The 17,556-nt window shown below is 43.3% G+C and overlaps 1 protein-coding gene across 5 annotated transcripts in view; it reads left to right on the forward strand.

Annotated features, from left to right (window-relative positions):
- The window catches only part of LOC126248068 (zinc finger CCCH-type with G patch domain-containing protein), a 162,880-nt gene that overhangs the window by 122,437 nt on the left and 22,887 nt on the right, over positions 1–17,556 (forward strand). For all 5 annotated transcript variants that reach the window (XM_049948710.1, XM_049948711.1, XM_049948709.1 and 2 more), the window contains one exon: positions 10,161–10,281. In XM_049948710.1, coding sequence (XP_049804667.1) covers positions 10,161–10,281 — 121 coding nt within the window. The remainder of the gene's footprint in view (positions 1–10,160; positions 10,282–17,556) is intronic.

The raw sequence follows: 17,556 nt of genomic DNA on the forward strand, positions 1-17,556 counted from the left end.
TGTGTGTGATAATGCTTAGGTTTGAATATGCTAAAAATGTCTATTTTTCAATCAATACTCCATAAAATGCATTCTAACTGTCATACCTGTGCATATTTGTAAACCTGTCATTGTATTGAGTGATACATAAATAAACAACAATTTACAATAAATATATTCTATCTCAGAAACCATTCGGTACATGGCATATGTCCACAAGAAGTTTTTTTGTTTCAAATGACCATTTCTGTACGCTGAATATTGACCATTCCTCTGGGAACACCATGTGTAGTAGCTGAACGTACTGAAAGGCAAGACACTGATACTGTAGCTTGAGTGTAGTTTGAGAAAATTATCCTGAGGTACGGAATACCTTCAGTACTATTGAGTGACATGGGAAGCAATTTTGCAAGCTATAGTCAGACTACTAGCTGCTGTCCACAAACAAATGGAGCATTAGAAAGGTCACATCAGTTGTTAAAGGAGATGCTGCATCATTATTTCAGTAGAGCGCAAACAGACTGGGACACTTGGAATACATATGTGATTTTTGTGTACAATATGACACCACACAGTGCAACAGGAGTTATGCCACATGAACTATTCTTTGGAAGAGTATGTAACTAAAGACTGATGTGTAATTTTGATGACTGTGTCAGAACAGAAGGACCTCATGCAAGAGATGCGCTGATGTGAGAGAGGACAGAATGCAGAGCACAAAAAAAGTAGAAGGAATATTATGACAAAGCACAGAATCCAAAGCAATTCTATTTTGGTGGTAAGGTTATGTTGTTTGATGAGAGAGCATGACAAGGCAGATTGCGTAAATTAGATACCCAGTGGCAAGGACCATACACAGTAATACAAACAAAGGAACGTAACATTGTAATTTGTCCATGCTGATAGACAGAAGGAATTTTTGTAATTCCAGATGTTGGCATCATGCTGCATAATAGATGCTATTCTCCTGCTGTTGAAATCAGGTACACTGGGCCACAGTCATACATACAGATAGTGAAATCCTTTTTGTTACGTGAACTGTATTATGACAACATGGGCAAAGTGAGCATTTGTCGTACAACTTGGAGAATAGTGAGTTGTATCAGTTTGCTACGGCCGAAGGAGAAATTTGAGCCATTCTGTAAAGGGAGATTGGTGATGCTGTATAGTAGTGCAGTACAACCTAAAAATGCACAACATGTGTTACATTAGCATGTATGAAAGATCGAATAGGCACAAGCCCTAATTGGACAATTGATGGGACATGAATCATGTGTACAGAAGTGAGATATCGTAAATTTTGTCAGGTCAGCAAAATGTTGTTAGGAATGCTAGATGAAGGTGGCATCATATATTTCAAGGCAAAAATAGATATGCTAGAAAGGCACAAAATAACTGCTCAGACTTTCAAAGGAGCAAGTGACAATATTTAAAGGAACTTAAACTAGTTCTAATCAAATGGTAAGCTCTGTAGTGAAAAATAAGAAGATAATAAAATGGGGAACAAAAAAGTTGAGCCGATGCATACCACCATACTACCATTGCCATTGGAAGTGGACAAAACAAGGCATTTATGTATGTTGCGTCTGAAAAGAGCTACTGATAATTGATTATGAAAAATGACAGTTTTCAAAGTTAACTAGCTAGCAGCTACAGTGTAAAACTGTGGATCAGAGTCTCAGAATATGTAAAGAAGTATTTATACTTTGTTCATGTATGTCATGAGCTGTGTGAGGTTAAGGTGCTGCGACCAGTCTGAGGAATTCAGAAGGACTTCATGTAAAGCTTAGTAGTATTAAAAGATTGCTTGTAGACACTGCAGAGTAATAATGAATGACTTATCTGTTGCCCTAATGAACAAAGCCATTACCGTGCTCTGTCACTAAAATAAGCTCGATGATATCATGCTTCGAGGTACAGAAAAGTTAAAATTTATGGGTAGATGTTGGGAATACACTGCTCAGATGGTGATAAAATCTGAGCATGTGGTACGAAGAAATGCCACCAGTAGTGACATTGTACCAAACTTAGGCGTGGAAATTGAATGCTGCAAAGTAAATACAAAGAGGAAAAGTATCAGTGAACTGAAGCTGGATTTGTCAATACAGCAGTTGCATGGCCTAGCAGCTGCAGGTATAAGTAGAGTGTGAGCTCTATGAATTGAGGAGCAAAATTGAGTATAAGGAGAGAAGTAGCTTTAGCAGCTTCTTCATCAGTCATTTCTCTTTCAGGAGTTATGTCAACTCTGATGTAGTGATTATAAATATTATATGTTGTCTTTGTAAATACTGTAAATGTTTGTAAATACTGTAAATTTGTGTTCAGGGCAATGAGTGATGATTACTGTGGGAACATATGTGTTAAGAATGCTATTGTAAATCAGTGCCCAGATAGGGATATGGTGATATATTGTCGTACTCAAAGGACAATGAAGAGATAATCTCTGATAGATCCTGTATGCCTGCTTGGCATGTGTGGAGTGATATTAGGTATTTGAGAGATGAGGACAAAGCTCAGCAACTAAGTGTTGTTTGGTCCTCTCCCATAAATCAACCAACCTAAGCATTGTACTTAAAACAAACACTAAAAGCAGAATTGTAACTATGGTAGGAAGTGTGAAATATTGTAAAGTAAATCAGGTATTAGACTTGTAATCATGACATGAAGCGTAAATCATTTTAAAGACACTTTTTAAAAGACATTGTTTTTACTATTGACTATAGAAAGTATATGTTCTTACTGTTGCAGTTTCAGCATGAGGGCCATTATCAAGTGGTGTGCTGCAAAAGACTGTGCTTTAGTACATGAAAAACTTTGAAAAAGTTCTACACGCCAGGGAACCACAGTAAATGGACCCTTCCTACCATGGATACAGTTCTGTTTCTGGGAAAAGATGGGTAACACTTTATTTACCTGACTTTATGATTGATTAACTCTTCATGGCTGTGGTTCCCAGGCATTTAGAACTTTTTAAAAGGCATAATTTTTGTCATTGACTGCAGAAACTATAACGCTCAGATATGACGATGACTTGTATGCATGTCAGAGGATTTTAGAATATTGTAGAGTAAACATGTATCTGTTCTAGGAAAAATATTTGTTTATTGTTCTAAAGAAATTGTGATTTTCTATTGTTTATTATTGTATTATTGTAAAGGAAATATTTATTTCTTTTTCGATCATTGTAAAACAATAATGTATTTTCTTCTAATGGCCAAATAAGACTTGTGTAAAAAATTGTAGTCACTTAGGACAACGCCAACAAATTTTTCCTGGGGGACGGGGGATCACATATACAACGAAGTGCCACAGAAACTGGTATAGGCATGCGTATTCAAATACAGAGATATGTAAACAGGCATCATATGGTGCTGCGGTCGGCAATGCCTGTATAAGACAACAAGTATCTGGTGCAGTTGTTCAATCAGTTACCGCTGCTGCAATGGTAGGTTATCAAGATTTAAATGAGTTTGAAAGTGGTGTTATAGGCAGTGCAGGAGTGATGGAACACAGCATCTCCGAGGTAGCGGTGAAGTGCAGATTGTCCTGTACGACCATTTCAAAACTGTACCGTGAATATCAGGAATCTGGTAGAACATCAAATCTCCGACGTTGCTGTGGCCAGAAAAAGATCCTGCAAGAATGGGACCAGCACAGCTAAAGAGAATTATTCAGCATGACAGAAGTGCAACCCTACTGCAAATTGTTGCAGATTTTGAAGCTGGGCCATAAAACAAGTGGCAGCGTGTGAACCATTCAATGAAACATCATCAATATAGGCTATCGGAGCTGAAGGCTCACTCGCGTACCCTTAATGACTGCACAACACAAAGCTTTATGCCTGCCCTGGACCCATCAACACCGACATTGGGCTGTTGATGACTGGAAATATGTTGCCTGGTCGGACGAGTCTCATTTCAAATTATATCGAGCGGATGGATATGTATGGGTATGGAGACAATCTCATGAATCCGTGGACACTGCATGGCAGCAGGGGACCATTCAAGCTAGTGGAGGCTCTGTAATGGTATTTAGCATGTGCAGTTGAGGTGATATGGGACCTCTGATATGTCTAGATACGACTCTGACAGGTGACACGTACGTAAGCATCCTGTCTGATCACCTGCATCCATTCATGTTCTTCATGCATCCTGACAGACTTGGGCAATTCCAGCAGGTCTGTGCGACTCACTATACATCCAGAATTGCTACAGAGTGGCACCAGGAACAGTTTTCTGAGTTTAAACGCTTCTACTGGCCACCAAACTCCTCAGACAACATTATTGAGCATAACTGGGATGCCTTGGCAACATGAGGTCTCCACCCCATCATGCTCTTACAGATTTATGGACAGCCCTGGAGGATTCATGGTGTCAGTTCGCTCCATCACTACTTCAGACATTAGTCAAGTCTATGTCACATCGTGTTGAGCCACTTCTGCATGCTCGCAGGGGCCCTAAACGATATTGGGCAGGTGTACCAGTTCTTTGGCTCTTCAGTGTATGAACGGTGCAACATCTGAAAGGCAAAAGAGCAGAAGCCAGGCTGAGTGGTTTTGCTTGAGAATACAAAGAAGTTGTCACAGGAAGAGCACTGGTCAGATGTCAACATGGAACTCATGTGGGCTTACATGAGGCTGCTGGGAGTGATGTGGCATTGTCTGTGTGGAGGCTGACCATATATAGGCACAAGCAAGAAGTCACAAATGGACAATGGATGACCATACATGGACTCACAGTGCTGCAGAACATGGTCAGATTGGCAGGGTAATATATATAAGGCAACGGTGCACCACCCACAAGTTAGATGAGGCAGTTCAGGGAACTCAGCTGAAGCAGTTAGTACACTGTTAGGACTGGGCCTCAGGGTAGGCTCTTAAAAGTTTGCTCTAGCTCTGCTTGCATTTAAAACTTAGTCATGCACCTTCCTCCAGGGGAAATTTACAGTTAGAAACCGTGTGCGTACATTCATTTATTTTGCTTAGAGGAGCAGAAAAGTTTGTTCATATTTCCCAACTCAGTTCCTTAATTCCTCAAAATATTAGAATAGCCATCACCATCTTAGGTAATTGAATGGACCTACCACTGGATATTGTCATTCAACATCTAGACTACTTGCTGGACATGACACCACTTACTCGTGTGGAAGTTTGAAAGGGGCCTTATTGTGTGTTTCCATTTGGCCAGCTTAGTGAATTGTGCAATATCCAGATTAGTGAGGTATTTGGTTGTGACAATAACCCAATGCTGGACTGCAGGGGGACATGTTGGCTGGCATACTCGTCGCCAGGGTTCCAGTCGAACATGTCTGACCGCCAAAAAGGAAGATCTCTGTATTGTGCACCGAGCACGTTGCAGCTCCTTTCACATCTCCCCCTGCCGTCTGAGGACATGTAATGGACTCACTGCAACATTCTGTGTCATCCCACACCATTGGTTGGAGATTAGTGGCACCTGAACTAGGAAATTAACATCCCACGTGTAGGCTTTGGGAGGTACCATGACCAGGACGTGTGGACTGCTGATGAATTGTATTGGAAAGTAACTCCTGTACAATGTTACTCCTGGTACAATGTTGTGGGGAGCCATTGGCTACGACTTCAGATCATGGCTAGCAGTTGCAGCTCCTTTCACATCTCCCCCTGCCATCTGAGGACATGTAATGGACTCACCGCAACATTCTGTGTCATCCCACACCATTGGTTGGAGATAAGTGGCACCTGAACTAGGAAATTAACATCCCACGTGTAGGCTTTGGGAGGTGCCATGACCAGGACGTGTGGACTGCTGATGAATTGTATTGGAAAGTAACTCCTGTACAATGTTACTCCTGGTACAATGTTGTGGGGAGCCATTGGCTACGACTTCAGGTCATGGCTAGCAGTGATTGAGGGAACTTCCATGGTACAGTGGTACATCACAGACATCCTATGTCCTCATGTGTTACTTATTTATTTATTTATACGTCAAGTTCTGTAGGACCAAACTGAAGAGCAAATCTCCAAAGTAATGGAACGTTTCAGTATATGACATTACAACATAAAAGTAATAACAGATAAACGTTTCATGTGACGGTATCGTAGTAACATTTTTCGATAGGATAGTGGTTGCCCATATATGAAACATATCTGTGTGACCTTATGAACTGTCTGCATTATGTTGAGGTACTCCCATGGCCAGCAACATCACCAAATATGACCCTAATAGAATGTATGGAACTAGATCAGACATAATCTCCATCCAAGTGCCAGTATCCAGGATATCAAGAACCATTTACAACAGTTGTGGACCAGCTTGTCTCAGGAGAGGATATGACACCCTTCCCAACTGAATCAGTGTATGCACCCAGGTCAGAGGGAGTTCAGTGTCATACTGCAAAGTTCTTTGTGCATTTGACTCCATTTGTACTTATTGAAGTAACATTACATACAATCTCAAACCTCAAAGATTAATTTCATTTCCTCCACCCCCTTTGGGCGATTCACTATTTTTGTCAGTGTATCTGAGAGAATAGATCTCTACTCATCAAATGGAGACAGCACAGGGCTGTGGAAAGATATGTAAAAAAAGGTGCAGAATTGCTTAGTTTTCAGGCAAATTCCTTCACATGTCTATCCACTGCACAGCACCTCCTCGCCACTGTTGGTCCAGATTGTTCCACTCCTCATCAGCGATTTGGTGTAGATCCTTCAGAGTGGTTGGTTGGTGGTTCACATCGTCCATAAACAACCCTTTTCAATCTATCCTGGACATGTTCGATAGGGTTTATGTCTGGAGAACATGCTGGCCACTCTAGTCGAGCGATGTGGTTATCCTGAAGGAAGTCATTCACAAGATGTGCACGATGGGGGTGCGAATTGTCATCCATGAAGATGACTGCCTCGCCAATATGCTGCCGATATGGTTGCACTATCGGTTGGAGGGTGGCATTCGTGTATTGAGCTGTTACAGCACCTTCCGTGACCACCAGCGGCTTATGTCGGCCCCACGTAATGCCACCCCAAAACAGCAGGGAACCTCAATCTTGCTGCACTTGCTGGACAGAGTGTTTAAGGCATTCAGCCTGACCGGGTTGCCTCCAAACATGTCTCTGACTATTGCCTGGTTGAAGGCATATGCGACCCTCATCGGTGAAGAGAATGTGATGCCAATCCTGAGCGGTCCATTCGGCATATTCCAAGTAATGAACAATTCTAGACTCTCCAGTGTTAAAGAAAGCACCATGTTTCTCTGAGGTTTAATTTCTTTGTAAGCAGTTTGTGGTAGGTCTTACAGTTTCCTTACATTTCTTTTACTTTTTACTGGCTTAGTTGGTGTAGTGGATAAGACAAGACTGATGCTCAGGTGGATTCACATTTCCATTCACCCAACTGGATTTAGATTTTCCATGAAACATCTTAATAATTTAAAGTGAATGATTATGGCTTCTTAATCAAATCCACAAGTATTACTGATTATTATCCAGCTGAAATAGAACTCCACTTCAAATTGTTAAGATCAATAGGACATACTCAAACTGTCCTCTCTTCATCATTTGTCTCTGCATGTAATTCTCCAGTTTTGACTGTTGGAACTTCTTTATTGTAAATAGACTGATAAGCCAAATGATTATGACCAGTGCCCATCCTGACACCGGATGCCGCTTGGCAGCATTGCGGGCATGTGATGCGGTAAGGTAAGTATGAAAGCAGAGCAGATACAGCTGGGAGATCACCCTAGCAAAGATATGGGCTGCAAATGGGGAAATCCATTGAGATAAGTGACTTAGACAAAGGGCAGATTATTATTATGCAGAGCCTGTAAATGAGTATCTCGAAAACAGTGAAGCTGGTTCAATGTTCACATGCTTCTGTCGTGAGCATCTACAGAAAAAGGTAGAAGGACAGTGAGGCTATCACTAGACTTTAAATGGCCTTACATCCGCGACTTTTCACAGGGTGTGGGGTTCGGGAGCTTTTTCCTGTGCAAAGTAGGATAGGTGCTGATCTGTTTACATCTTTGCCGGAAGGGCACAATGCTGGTGCATGCACAAGTGTTTCGGAGCACACTGTTCATTGTACGTTGTTGAACATGGAGTACTGCAGCAGACCACACCTATGTGTTCACATGTTGACCCGACAACATCGTCAATTACGATTGCAGTGGGCACGGGATCATTGGTATTCAACCATCAGTCAATGGGAACACAAACGGCTCTTCAGGTGAATCGTATTTTTGCTACACTAGGTCAACGGTCATCTCCACAAACACCATCATCGAGGTGAATGGCGGCTCCAAATGTGCAGCATGCCATGGACACAGGCTGGTGGGAACAGTATTATGCTATGGGAGACATTCTCCTGCACTTGCATGGTACCTGTGGTAATAAACGAAGACACACTGACAACTGCAAACCACCTGGATCCCTTCATGCTTAATGTCTTCCCCAATGGTGATGTCATCTTTCAGCAGTATAATTGTCTGTGTCTTAGAGCCAGAACTGTGCCACAGTGGTTTGTAGAGCATTATAGTGAACTCACATTGATGTCTCGGTGACCAAATTTGCCAGATGTAAAACCTGTGGACTCCTTTGGGTTGCTATTGGGTGCCATCACTGTGTATGCAGATCAGCAGCCCATTATTTACACGAATTGCATGACCTGTTCCGAGACAATTAATGCCACATACCTCCACAAACCTACCAACGAACTGTCGGATCCCTAACACGCAGAATCAGTGATGTATATCATTCCGAAGCAGGTGGTCAGAATCTTTTGGCTCATCAGTGGATATTCCTGCAGTGGAATGATTTATGTATTGCTCTGTCTTATTGAGCTTCTTACATTTATGTTGTAAAGTGCAAAATTTGAAAACATTATTACTATTTTGTTGAGGCCAGTATTTCAAATTCATGTGTCTACACTTCCAAAGAACCTTTGATGAGTATTGCATTGAGTCCACACTTCAATGTTACTCACTGTTGGAGAACATTAATGAGCCAGTAGCTTTGTAGTTGGTAACATGGACATAGAGGGTGGCCAAGCTGGAAAAATAGGGTATCTTTCGTGCTGTATTGTGGTGAAGAGATAACTGAATGCTGTCTTGTTGAAATACAGCACGAGTATCGTGCCAAGGTAGGCTTTGACTTTATTTTCCTCAAACACCATGAGATACTGCCTTTGTCACAATTCTTGGTAAGCCAACAGGATCAGTTATAACTGATCACATCCCACAATGTTATTCCTGTAGTTTGTGCAGTATATTTGCTCCAGTGTGTATGTGGGGAGATGGGAGGATGTGTAACATTACAGGTTTGTGAGTATTTTGAATAGTTACTGTTAGGGAGTAGCATGGAGAGCAGCATCAAACCAGTCTCAGGACTGAAGACCACAACAACAACAACAACTGTTACGCAGAAGTAGTATCCCTCAGTCATAACACTCCAATTGACATGTATAAATAGCACAGTAACATGCTGCTGGGAATGTCCTAGCTTTATTCACTGTACTACAGTGTTGAATTCTGTTCATCAAACATGCTTTTTTTTTGACTGATTGATTGACAGAAGACCAACATTGGTTGTGTCCAGTGGGTGCTTGCTCAGTTACAGTTGTTTGTGACTTAACATTGCAAGATCCTTGGAAGAGACTGATTTTGAAATACACTCATTTTCATCTTTGATTCATTGCCACCAGATATGAAAATCTTAATTGATTTGCAGTGGAGACACAAAATACTAGTTTTGCACACGACTATCATTATACCAGTTTGAAGTTACAATTTTTGTATGTATACTAGTAGAGACATATGTTTCATGTTTTTTATAATGTTTACTGGTGTTGTCACAGTTTTCACAAATAAGAAGTATCTGCATAAGCTGAGCAGTTTAATTAATTTATATTCACTAATTTGAGTTCTCACTGTTTTACAGCTATCACCAAACTAATTACCATTAAGTGTATTGTTGAACAAATGAACATTTTTATGTGCACAATTTTTTTTTGTACAACCAAAGTATTCATATGATAATTGAAGGAAAATGGTTTGTCAGATGGATCTGTGGATAGGAGTGATCAGCATTAGTAATATCTTGAACATTTTAGCTATTTGTCAAAACAAAAGTAAAATTAAGAAGTAACAAATATCTGTCCAGTTATATGATATGTTTTTATTACATGTTGTATATTTTATGAACTGTTGCAGGGTATTGGCTCCCGCCTTATGGCACAAATGGGATATGTGACTGGTTCAGGTTTAGGAAAATTTGGAGAAGGAAGAATTGAACCAGTGGAAGCAGTTATTTTACCACCAGGAAAGTCATTAGGTATAACACAAAAATAAAATTTTATATAACAAAAGCTTTTTCCTTCGAAGGGAGGGACTATTATTGGATTTGTTAGTTAAATATGTCTAGTGAAATTATAATTAATCCATAAAATTATAGATACATATCTTGATGAAAGAGCTGTAATGCATTTTCATCTTATGTCCTTCAGATCTTTTGTTTTAGGTGCCAGACTTCCAGTATTTGAATTCCAATAAAGATATTCCTGTGAATGTACGTTTTTGTGGATAGCATTTTTGCGAAAGTAGTCACTTAAAATGTGTACCAATATAAGTAGAGTGCCAACTTTATCTGCAGAATAGTTTTGCTCATCTGGCTTTCCAAATTGATTGTGTTGTCTGTATGTTTTTCAAAAAGCTGGAAACCATGTATTGACAAAATTCTTTGTTTTGACAGTTTATCTTGCCAGCAAAAATACATTTGATAATGGTGAAAGTTTATAAAGTCTCATCTCCTTTATTTTCAATAGTGTGGTCCCGGTTGCCTACGATGTACTGGATGGCCGGGCAGTGACCTCTCCAATGCTAGGAAATGACTGTGGGCGCGTCAGAGATGCCAAAGAAACATTATTAATTCATAACATGTTTATTCCTGCCGAGTACAATGTGGCTTGGTGATATCAACGACCTTGTCCGAGTCCTCGCTGACTCGTAGCAATGACACCAGATCCGGGCTGTGCAGTCTTGCTAGCGCAGTGCCGCGTGCTGTGACGTAGCGGAAGAATGTCCTTACATCGGCCGCGTGTGGCTGGCGGCGCCCGGCTGGGCGGCGGCTGGCTCGGTGGCAGACAGCAGATCGTTGCACATAGAGGCTCCGGATTGGAGTCCCCGGCACTGTCTGCACCAGAAGCATTCTCGTAGTGCGGAGTGTACTCTATCCCACCCCGTCTTCTTCCATGCTGCTCCTGGTGGCTCGTCTACGGTGGACAGGTGGAACGGGCTGCAGTCCCCCAGCGTTGTCGGCTCACCCGATTGTGACGGCGGATGCACAGGGCCTAGGCGCCGCAAGATCTCGACGACGGCTCACTGATGTGGTCAGCATTGGCGGCGAGCGAGTCTGCCGCGATGTCTGCTAATCCTGGGTTGATGATTGACAGCGGCAGCAGAGAGGACCAGAGCTGGTACTGTCCCCTCACGTCTGCTGCTGGATGGGCCGCCCTTACTGCAACATCTCCTTAATAAAGAGTAACATGTCGATCACCGAGCTGAGCACTACGCAGTGACCCAGTACACATCTAACTGCAAGTCTAGCTGCGAGTGCGAGTGCCTTGTTGCTATCAAAGCTGGCGTATTTAAAGGAAGCACAAGCGACGTCCAGACATCATACTCGTTTGTAATGACCACATTCGTTCCACTTATACTGCTGATTAATCTGTCGTACTCGCCCCTTAGGTGTTCTTGCAACAGAGTTGCGTGTTGTTGCGGTAGACTTACGCGAAGTTGTGAAATGCAATACAGCTGACGCTATACCTCTGTCTTGCACTCTACGAAAGTCTCCGTCTAACACAAACCCGCGTGCTAAGCAATTCTCTCTTGTCTGTTGTGTGTAACCAGGCCATTGCCCCTGCGTGACGACACATTCCGATATGTGTGCAATCCACCTACCTGCCTCTGGCTCTCGGCATAGGCAATGAAACTTTGACAGTATTCCACGTTTCCAACTCTTTACTATTCCGCGACACTACAATAGTAAAAAAATGGCTGACTGAATTTAAATGTTGCCATACTTTCTTTGGGCATGATCCACATGAAAGACAGCCAAAAACTGAATGTAAACATTAAGGACATGCGCAGTGTGGTATCAGTTGATCAGTGCTTAAAAGTATAGCAAATACACTCCTGGAAATTGAAATAAGAACACCGTGAATTCATTGTCCCAGGAAGGGGAAACTTTATTGACACATTCCTGGGGTCAGATACATCACATGATCACACTGACAGAACCACAGGCACATAGACACAGGCAACAGAGCATGCACAATGTCGGCACTAGTACAGTGTATATCCACCTTTCGCAGCAATGCAGGCTGCTATTCTCCCATGGAGACGATCGTAGAGATGCTGGATGTAGTCCTGTGGAACGGCTTGCCATGCCATTTCCACCTGGCGCCTCAGTTGGACCAGCGTTCGTGCTGGACGTGCAGACCGCGTGAGACCACGCTTCATCCAGTCCCGAACATGCTCAATGGGGGACAGATCCGGAGATCTTGCTGGCCAGGGTAGTTGACTTACACCTTCTAGAGCACGTTGGGTGGCATGGGATACATGCGGACGTGCATTGTCCTGTTGGAACAGCAAGTTCCCTTGCCGGTCTAGGAATGGTAGAACGATGGGTTCGATGACGGTTTGGATGTACCGTGCACTATTCAGTGTCCCCTCGACGATCACCAGTGGTGTACGGCCAGTGTAGGAGATCGCTCCCCACACCATGATGCCGGGTGTTGGCCCTGTGTGCCTCGGTCGTATGCAGTCCTGATTGTGGCGCTCACCTGCACGGCGCCAAACACGCATACGACCATCATTGGCACCAAGGCAGAAGCGACTCTCATCGCTGAAGACGACACGTCTCCATTCGTCCCTCCATTCACGCCTGTCGCGACACCACTGGAGGCGGGCTGCACGATGTTGGGGCGTGAGCGGAAGACGGCCTAACGGTGTGCGGGACCGTAGCCCAGCTTCATGGAGACGGTTGCGAATGGTCCTCGCCGATACCCCAGGAGCAACAGTGTCCCTAATTTGCTGGGAAGTGGCGGTGCGGTCCCCTACGGCACTGCGTAGGATCCTACGGTCTTGGCGTGCATCCGTGCGTCGCTGAAGTCCGGTCCCAGGTCGACGGGCACGTGCACCTTCCGCCGACCACTGGCGACAACATCGATGTACTATGGAGACCTCACGCCCCACGTGTTGAGCAATTCGGCGGTACGTCCACCCGGCCTCCCGCTTGCCCACTATACGCCCTCGCTCAAAGTCCGTCAACTGCACATACGGTTCACATCCACGCTGTCGCGGCATGCTACCAGTGTTAAAGACTGCGATGGAGCTCCGTATGCCACGGCAAACTGGCTGACACTGACGGCGGCGGTGCACAAATGCTGCGCAGCTAGCGCCATTTGACGGCCAACACCGCGGTTCCTGGTGTGTCCGCTGTGCCGTGCGTGTGATCATTGCTTGTACAGCCCTCTCGCAGTGTCCGGAGCAAGTATGGTGGGTCTGACACACCGGTGTCAATGTGTTCTTTTTTCCATTTCCAGGAGTGTAGTTGGCTCTGTATGGCAGCAACAGTCTGATCATATTAAGTAGTACTTCACTGAGACTTTTTCAGATTTTGGTTGCTAAAGGAGTTCTCTTGCCAGAATGTAATTTTACTGGAGGTCCAAACAGCTGTTGTGTTAATGATTTGATGTATGGCATCAGATTTCTTTGCCCCATCCTCACTCCTCACCCTACCTGTTGTCACCTATGTGTCTTTATATCTTTTGTCTATTCCACAGTTTTATGTGATCCTTTTCGTAGCTTTCATCTAGCCCACCCACTTTGACTCTGTGTTTCCTTCTATTGTCTGTGGACTATTTTCTTCTCTCTGTCACTGTTTTGAGTCATCAATAAAATTACGCTACAATCACTAATTTATTGTTGAAGATATTTAAATTAAGTCTGCAGTGGTTTTGTACCAGAAATAATGCAAGAGTCAGACCAATGCTAGTATGTGAGTGATTAAAATGCCAGTTTCTGGAACCCAAATTCATGGGATTTATAGGTCCACTCAGGATTGTGATACAATAAGAGTAACCTATAGTCTCTTTTCTGTACTTGTGTTGAATTTAATTCCCAGTAGTCTACTTCTTTAACTGCGCAACTGTGCTTCGTAACTACTTTAGTGGCACAGGCATGAACCAAATTGCCATGGTGATAGCTGTTGTGGAGCTCAGTCAGACTGCCTACATAAAACACTGAAGAGCATTGCAGTAATATTAATAATTATTATTACTACACAGAACACATACTTCATGTAGTGATATATTATGAATAGGGCATCTTTCTCGTGAGTGATGCTTTGTTCAGTGTGATACCTCTTGAAACAGCCTAAAGTGTTTTATAGAGTGTAGAATGCCACTGTAAGTCTTTTAAGGATCTCATCAAATGATGATGCCACACTGTAAACAGAAGGAAGTCAGGTTACTTATTTTAAAAGACAAGTGCAGACGAGAGAACATTTCAGAATCATCATATGCCGGGGAAGCCTAAAATCAAAAAACAAGTACCTCTACAGGGAGCAGATGTGTAATGAAATGAAGAAGCTAGAAAAGCTTCAGAATAGAAAAGAGCATCATCTGGCCTCATTTATATTTCAGCAGAATTGGTGTGACAACCAAATCGTACCACGTTTTGCAAAGATTGTTCACTACATCAGATCTCTAGCTGCCAACCAGATCAGCAGATGAACCAGCCTGACACTGATCAGGGAACAGATCTGCAGCGTACAACACAGACTTAACAAGATCAGGAGAGAACTCTTTGTGCTTCACCTTCAGATAGCATGAACTCAATCATCTGACGCGTAGAGGGTATACACAGTCAGTTTTGTCTCCAGCCAACAAAGCATGGCAGTTGGCCACATTCAGACAGGCTGCAAAATACGAACATCATTATAAGCAGGACAATGGACAACTGTAATCAGTTCTACAGAGAAAACAGTTTGACAATGCCACCTTATGTGTACTTGGAAAGGGACTAAGTTTTACACTGTCGCTGACAACACTACAGATGGCTAATTTTATTAGTGCGATGGAACAGGTTGTCCTTGCTCTTCCACAGGATGCAGCGAAAGAAATATGACATGAAGAGTGTTGTACACTCACGAGGTCCATTCTGTTGAAGTCAGTCCTCTCCAGGGAGGAGAGCAATGTGCTTAAACATTTCCGAGAAGACTCTGAGGCAACAAACAAAATAAATTCTTCAGCCCTGATACCACTTCAAGTATACAAGCACGAACTGTACAGTTCGCTAGGAAGAGTAGAAACTGATCAAACCAACAGTATGAAGAGGAAGACCATTAAATTTTCCATAATACTACCCTAGAAAATATGGTACAAAGACTTTGTTGTTCCTGAACAGCTGTACTGTGGAGACTATAAGTCAATCTATGGGAGAGCAGGGAGTCCAAAAACTGTGTATAGAACGAGCACGGAGGATAATATGTCACGTGACAAGCACTAGCAGCTGACAACTGAGCACACCGAAACAGAGCACTGTGCGATGTGAAAGCTTGGCCCATGGGATTTGAAATCAGTGATACAACTACCAGCCCAGGCCTATTTCTGCTGGAAGGTGAAAACACAGACTAGTGGCTCTGTTCGTGGCATGCTTTGCTTGCGCCCTCTGTAACAGTTTTCTGTACTGTTCTGCTGCAATAACCATGCTGGCTCCTCTTCATCTGTCTTAATGTCTGCTGGGTGGAATACTAAATCCCTCATCCCTGGAAAGGCCACATAGGACAAAAATGGCCAGTTTTGTGCCGTAACAGTGGATTGCCTACCGAAGGAAACGATGCCAACATGATGCAGCTTGCTTTGCCAGAAGGGCAGAAGATTGCAGAGGCTGGGATAACAGTTGGTATACCAGCATGGGCAGGGGAAAAGAGACTGCTACTGGTGTGCAGGCAAAAGATGGCACTGCTTCAAACTGTTCTGCAGCGAAAGGTAGGATGGCCGAGGGCATGGGGGGTTGGGGGGGGGGGCGGTGGCAGTGGGTGAGCACTGTGCCACAATAGGGAGCCTACCGCCTGAACAAGATTGCGAGTGACCCCATCAGGTGACTGGATTGAAGATGGCGGCAGGCAAGATCCAACAGGCTGTGTCTGCAGCTGATAGGAATGATGGATTGCTGCATCCAATATCCTCCACAAACAACTGCTGACCTTTGTGGCCCATCACCACACCCAGAAGCCACCCCTGTTGCTGGCTGAAAGACTGAGGCCAAACGGCAGCCCCCTGAGGAAAATATGGTAAGCCCTAGTGGTCCGGTGCATGCAACACAGGGTGCAACAGATCCAAAAGTAGCCGTAACTGGCACCCATGCAAACTTTCTGCTGGACTACATCTGTTAACCAGTGTTGCCTGGTGTCATCTTGGAACAAGGCAGACATGGGCTTCTTCATTCGGATTTTGACTGTACACACGAAGTACTCCACCTCTGAGTTGGATGCTGATTGAAAGGGGTGAGTCAGATCCTGGATACCATTCCAAAGGTTTCAAACTCCCATGACACAAATTGCCAATCATTAACAGATATAAGGGTCCAGGGGCAGCTGTCAATAACAAAGATGACCAACAATGCACAAAGAGTTGTCATCGATGATGTGGGTAACAGCTTGATGACCTACAAGAAATTTGACAAAGTACCACATGCTTCCCAAGAAAAGACCTGAAAGATTTATGTGTACCCTGTCCCAAGGGTGCTCTGGGACTGGTCAGTAGTAAACTGATGCAATTTTGCTTCTTGGTTGTTTGCACAGGCTGCACAAGCCTGCACAAAAGGTTCAATATCACTATCAATTGCTGGCCAGTAGGTGTGACAATGTGCCGAAATCTTCTTACAAGTCTTACCTCAGTGTGACGCATGCTGCAGCTGGAACATGTGAGGAAGCAATGCCAGAGGAATGACCGCTCAACAACTTTGTACCTCTGTGACATGAGGACCCCCTGGATAATATTGTGTCTGTTGCATAGAAGAAAAATGTGTGTCATGCCAAATCCACCCCCAGAAAGAGTGCGACCCGGACACACCATCTGGACAGCTGCAATTATTTTCTGGAAAAGCAGGTAGGCAGCTGCAATGTCTCACACTGTCAAAGGAAAATACAGCAAAGTCTGCTGCAAAGCATCATCCAAGATGAAAAGAAGTGACTAAATTTTATCATTCTCAGAAATTAGGACTGATCTGTTTTACTTAGTAGAACCTTTGTAAAGCCAATATCGTGGCTGTAGGAAGTTTTTACCAACTGAAATAGATTTCTCCTTCTAATTTCTCAGCATTAGAAACTATGCCCCACCAGGCATTGAAGGAAACCTATGCATTACTGGATATGAAAAAGAAAATATGTGATCTAGGCTTCAGAAAGTTTTTACCAAGTGAAAAGAAGTGTATTCTACCAGTTGAACTCTGGGTCCTTTCCTACTGGCAATTGCAATACTGCATCTGCTTGCTTAGTGGATGGTCAGTATTAAACACTGTAATACTAATTACTAAGCAAGAA

Source organism: Schistocerca nitens, chromosome 3 (assembly GCF_023898315.1).
Source record: "Schistocerca nitens isolate TAMUIC-IGC-003100 chromosome 3, iqSchNite1.1, whole genome shotgun sequence".
NCBI lineage: Eukaryota > Metazoa > Arthropoda > Insecta > Orthoptera > Acrididae > Schistocerca > Schistocerca nitens.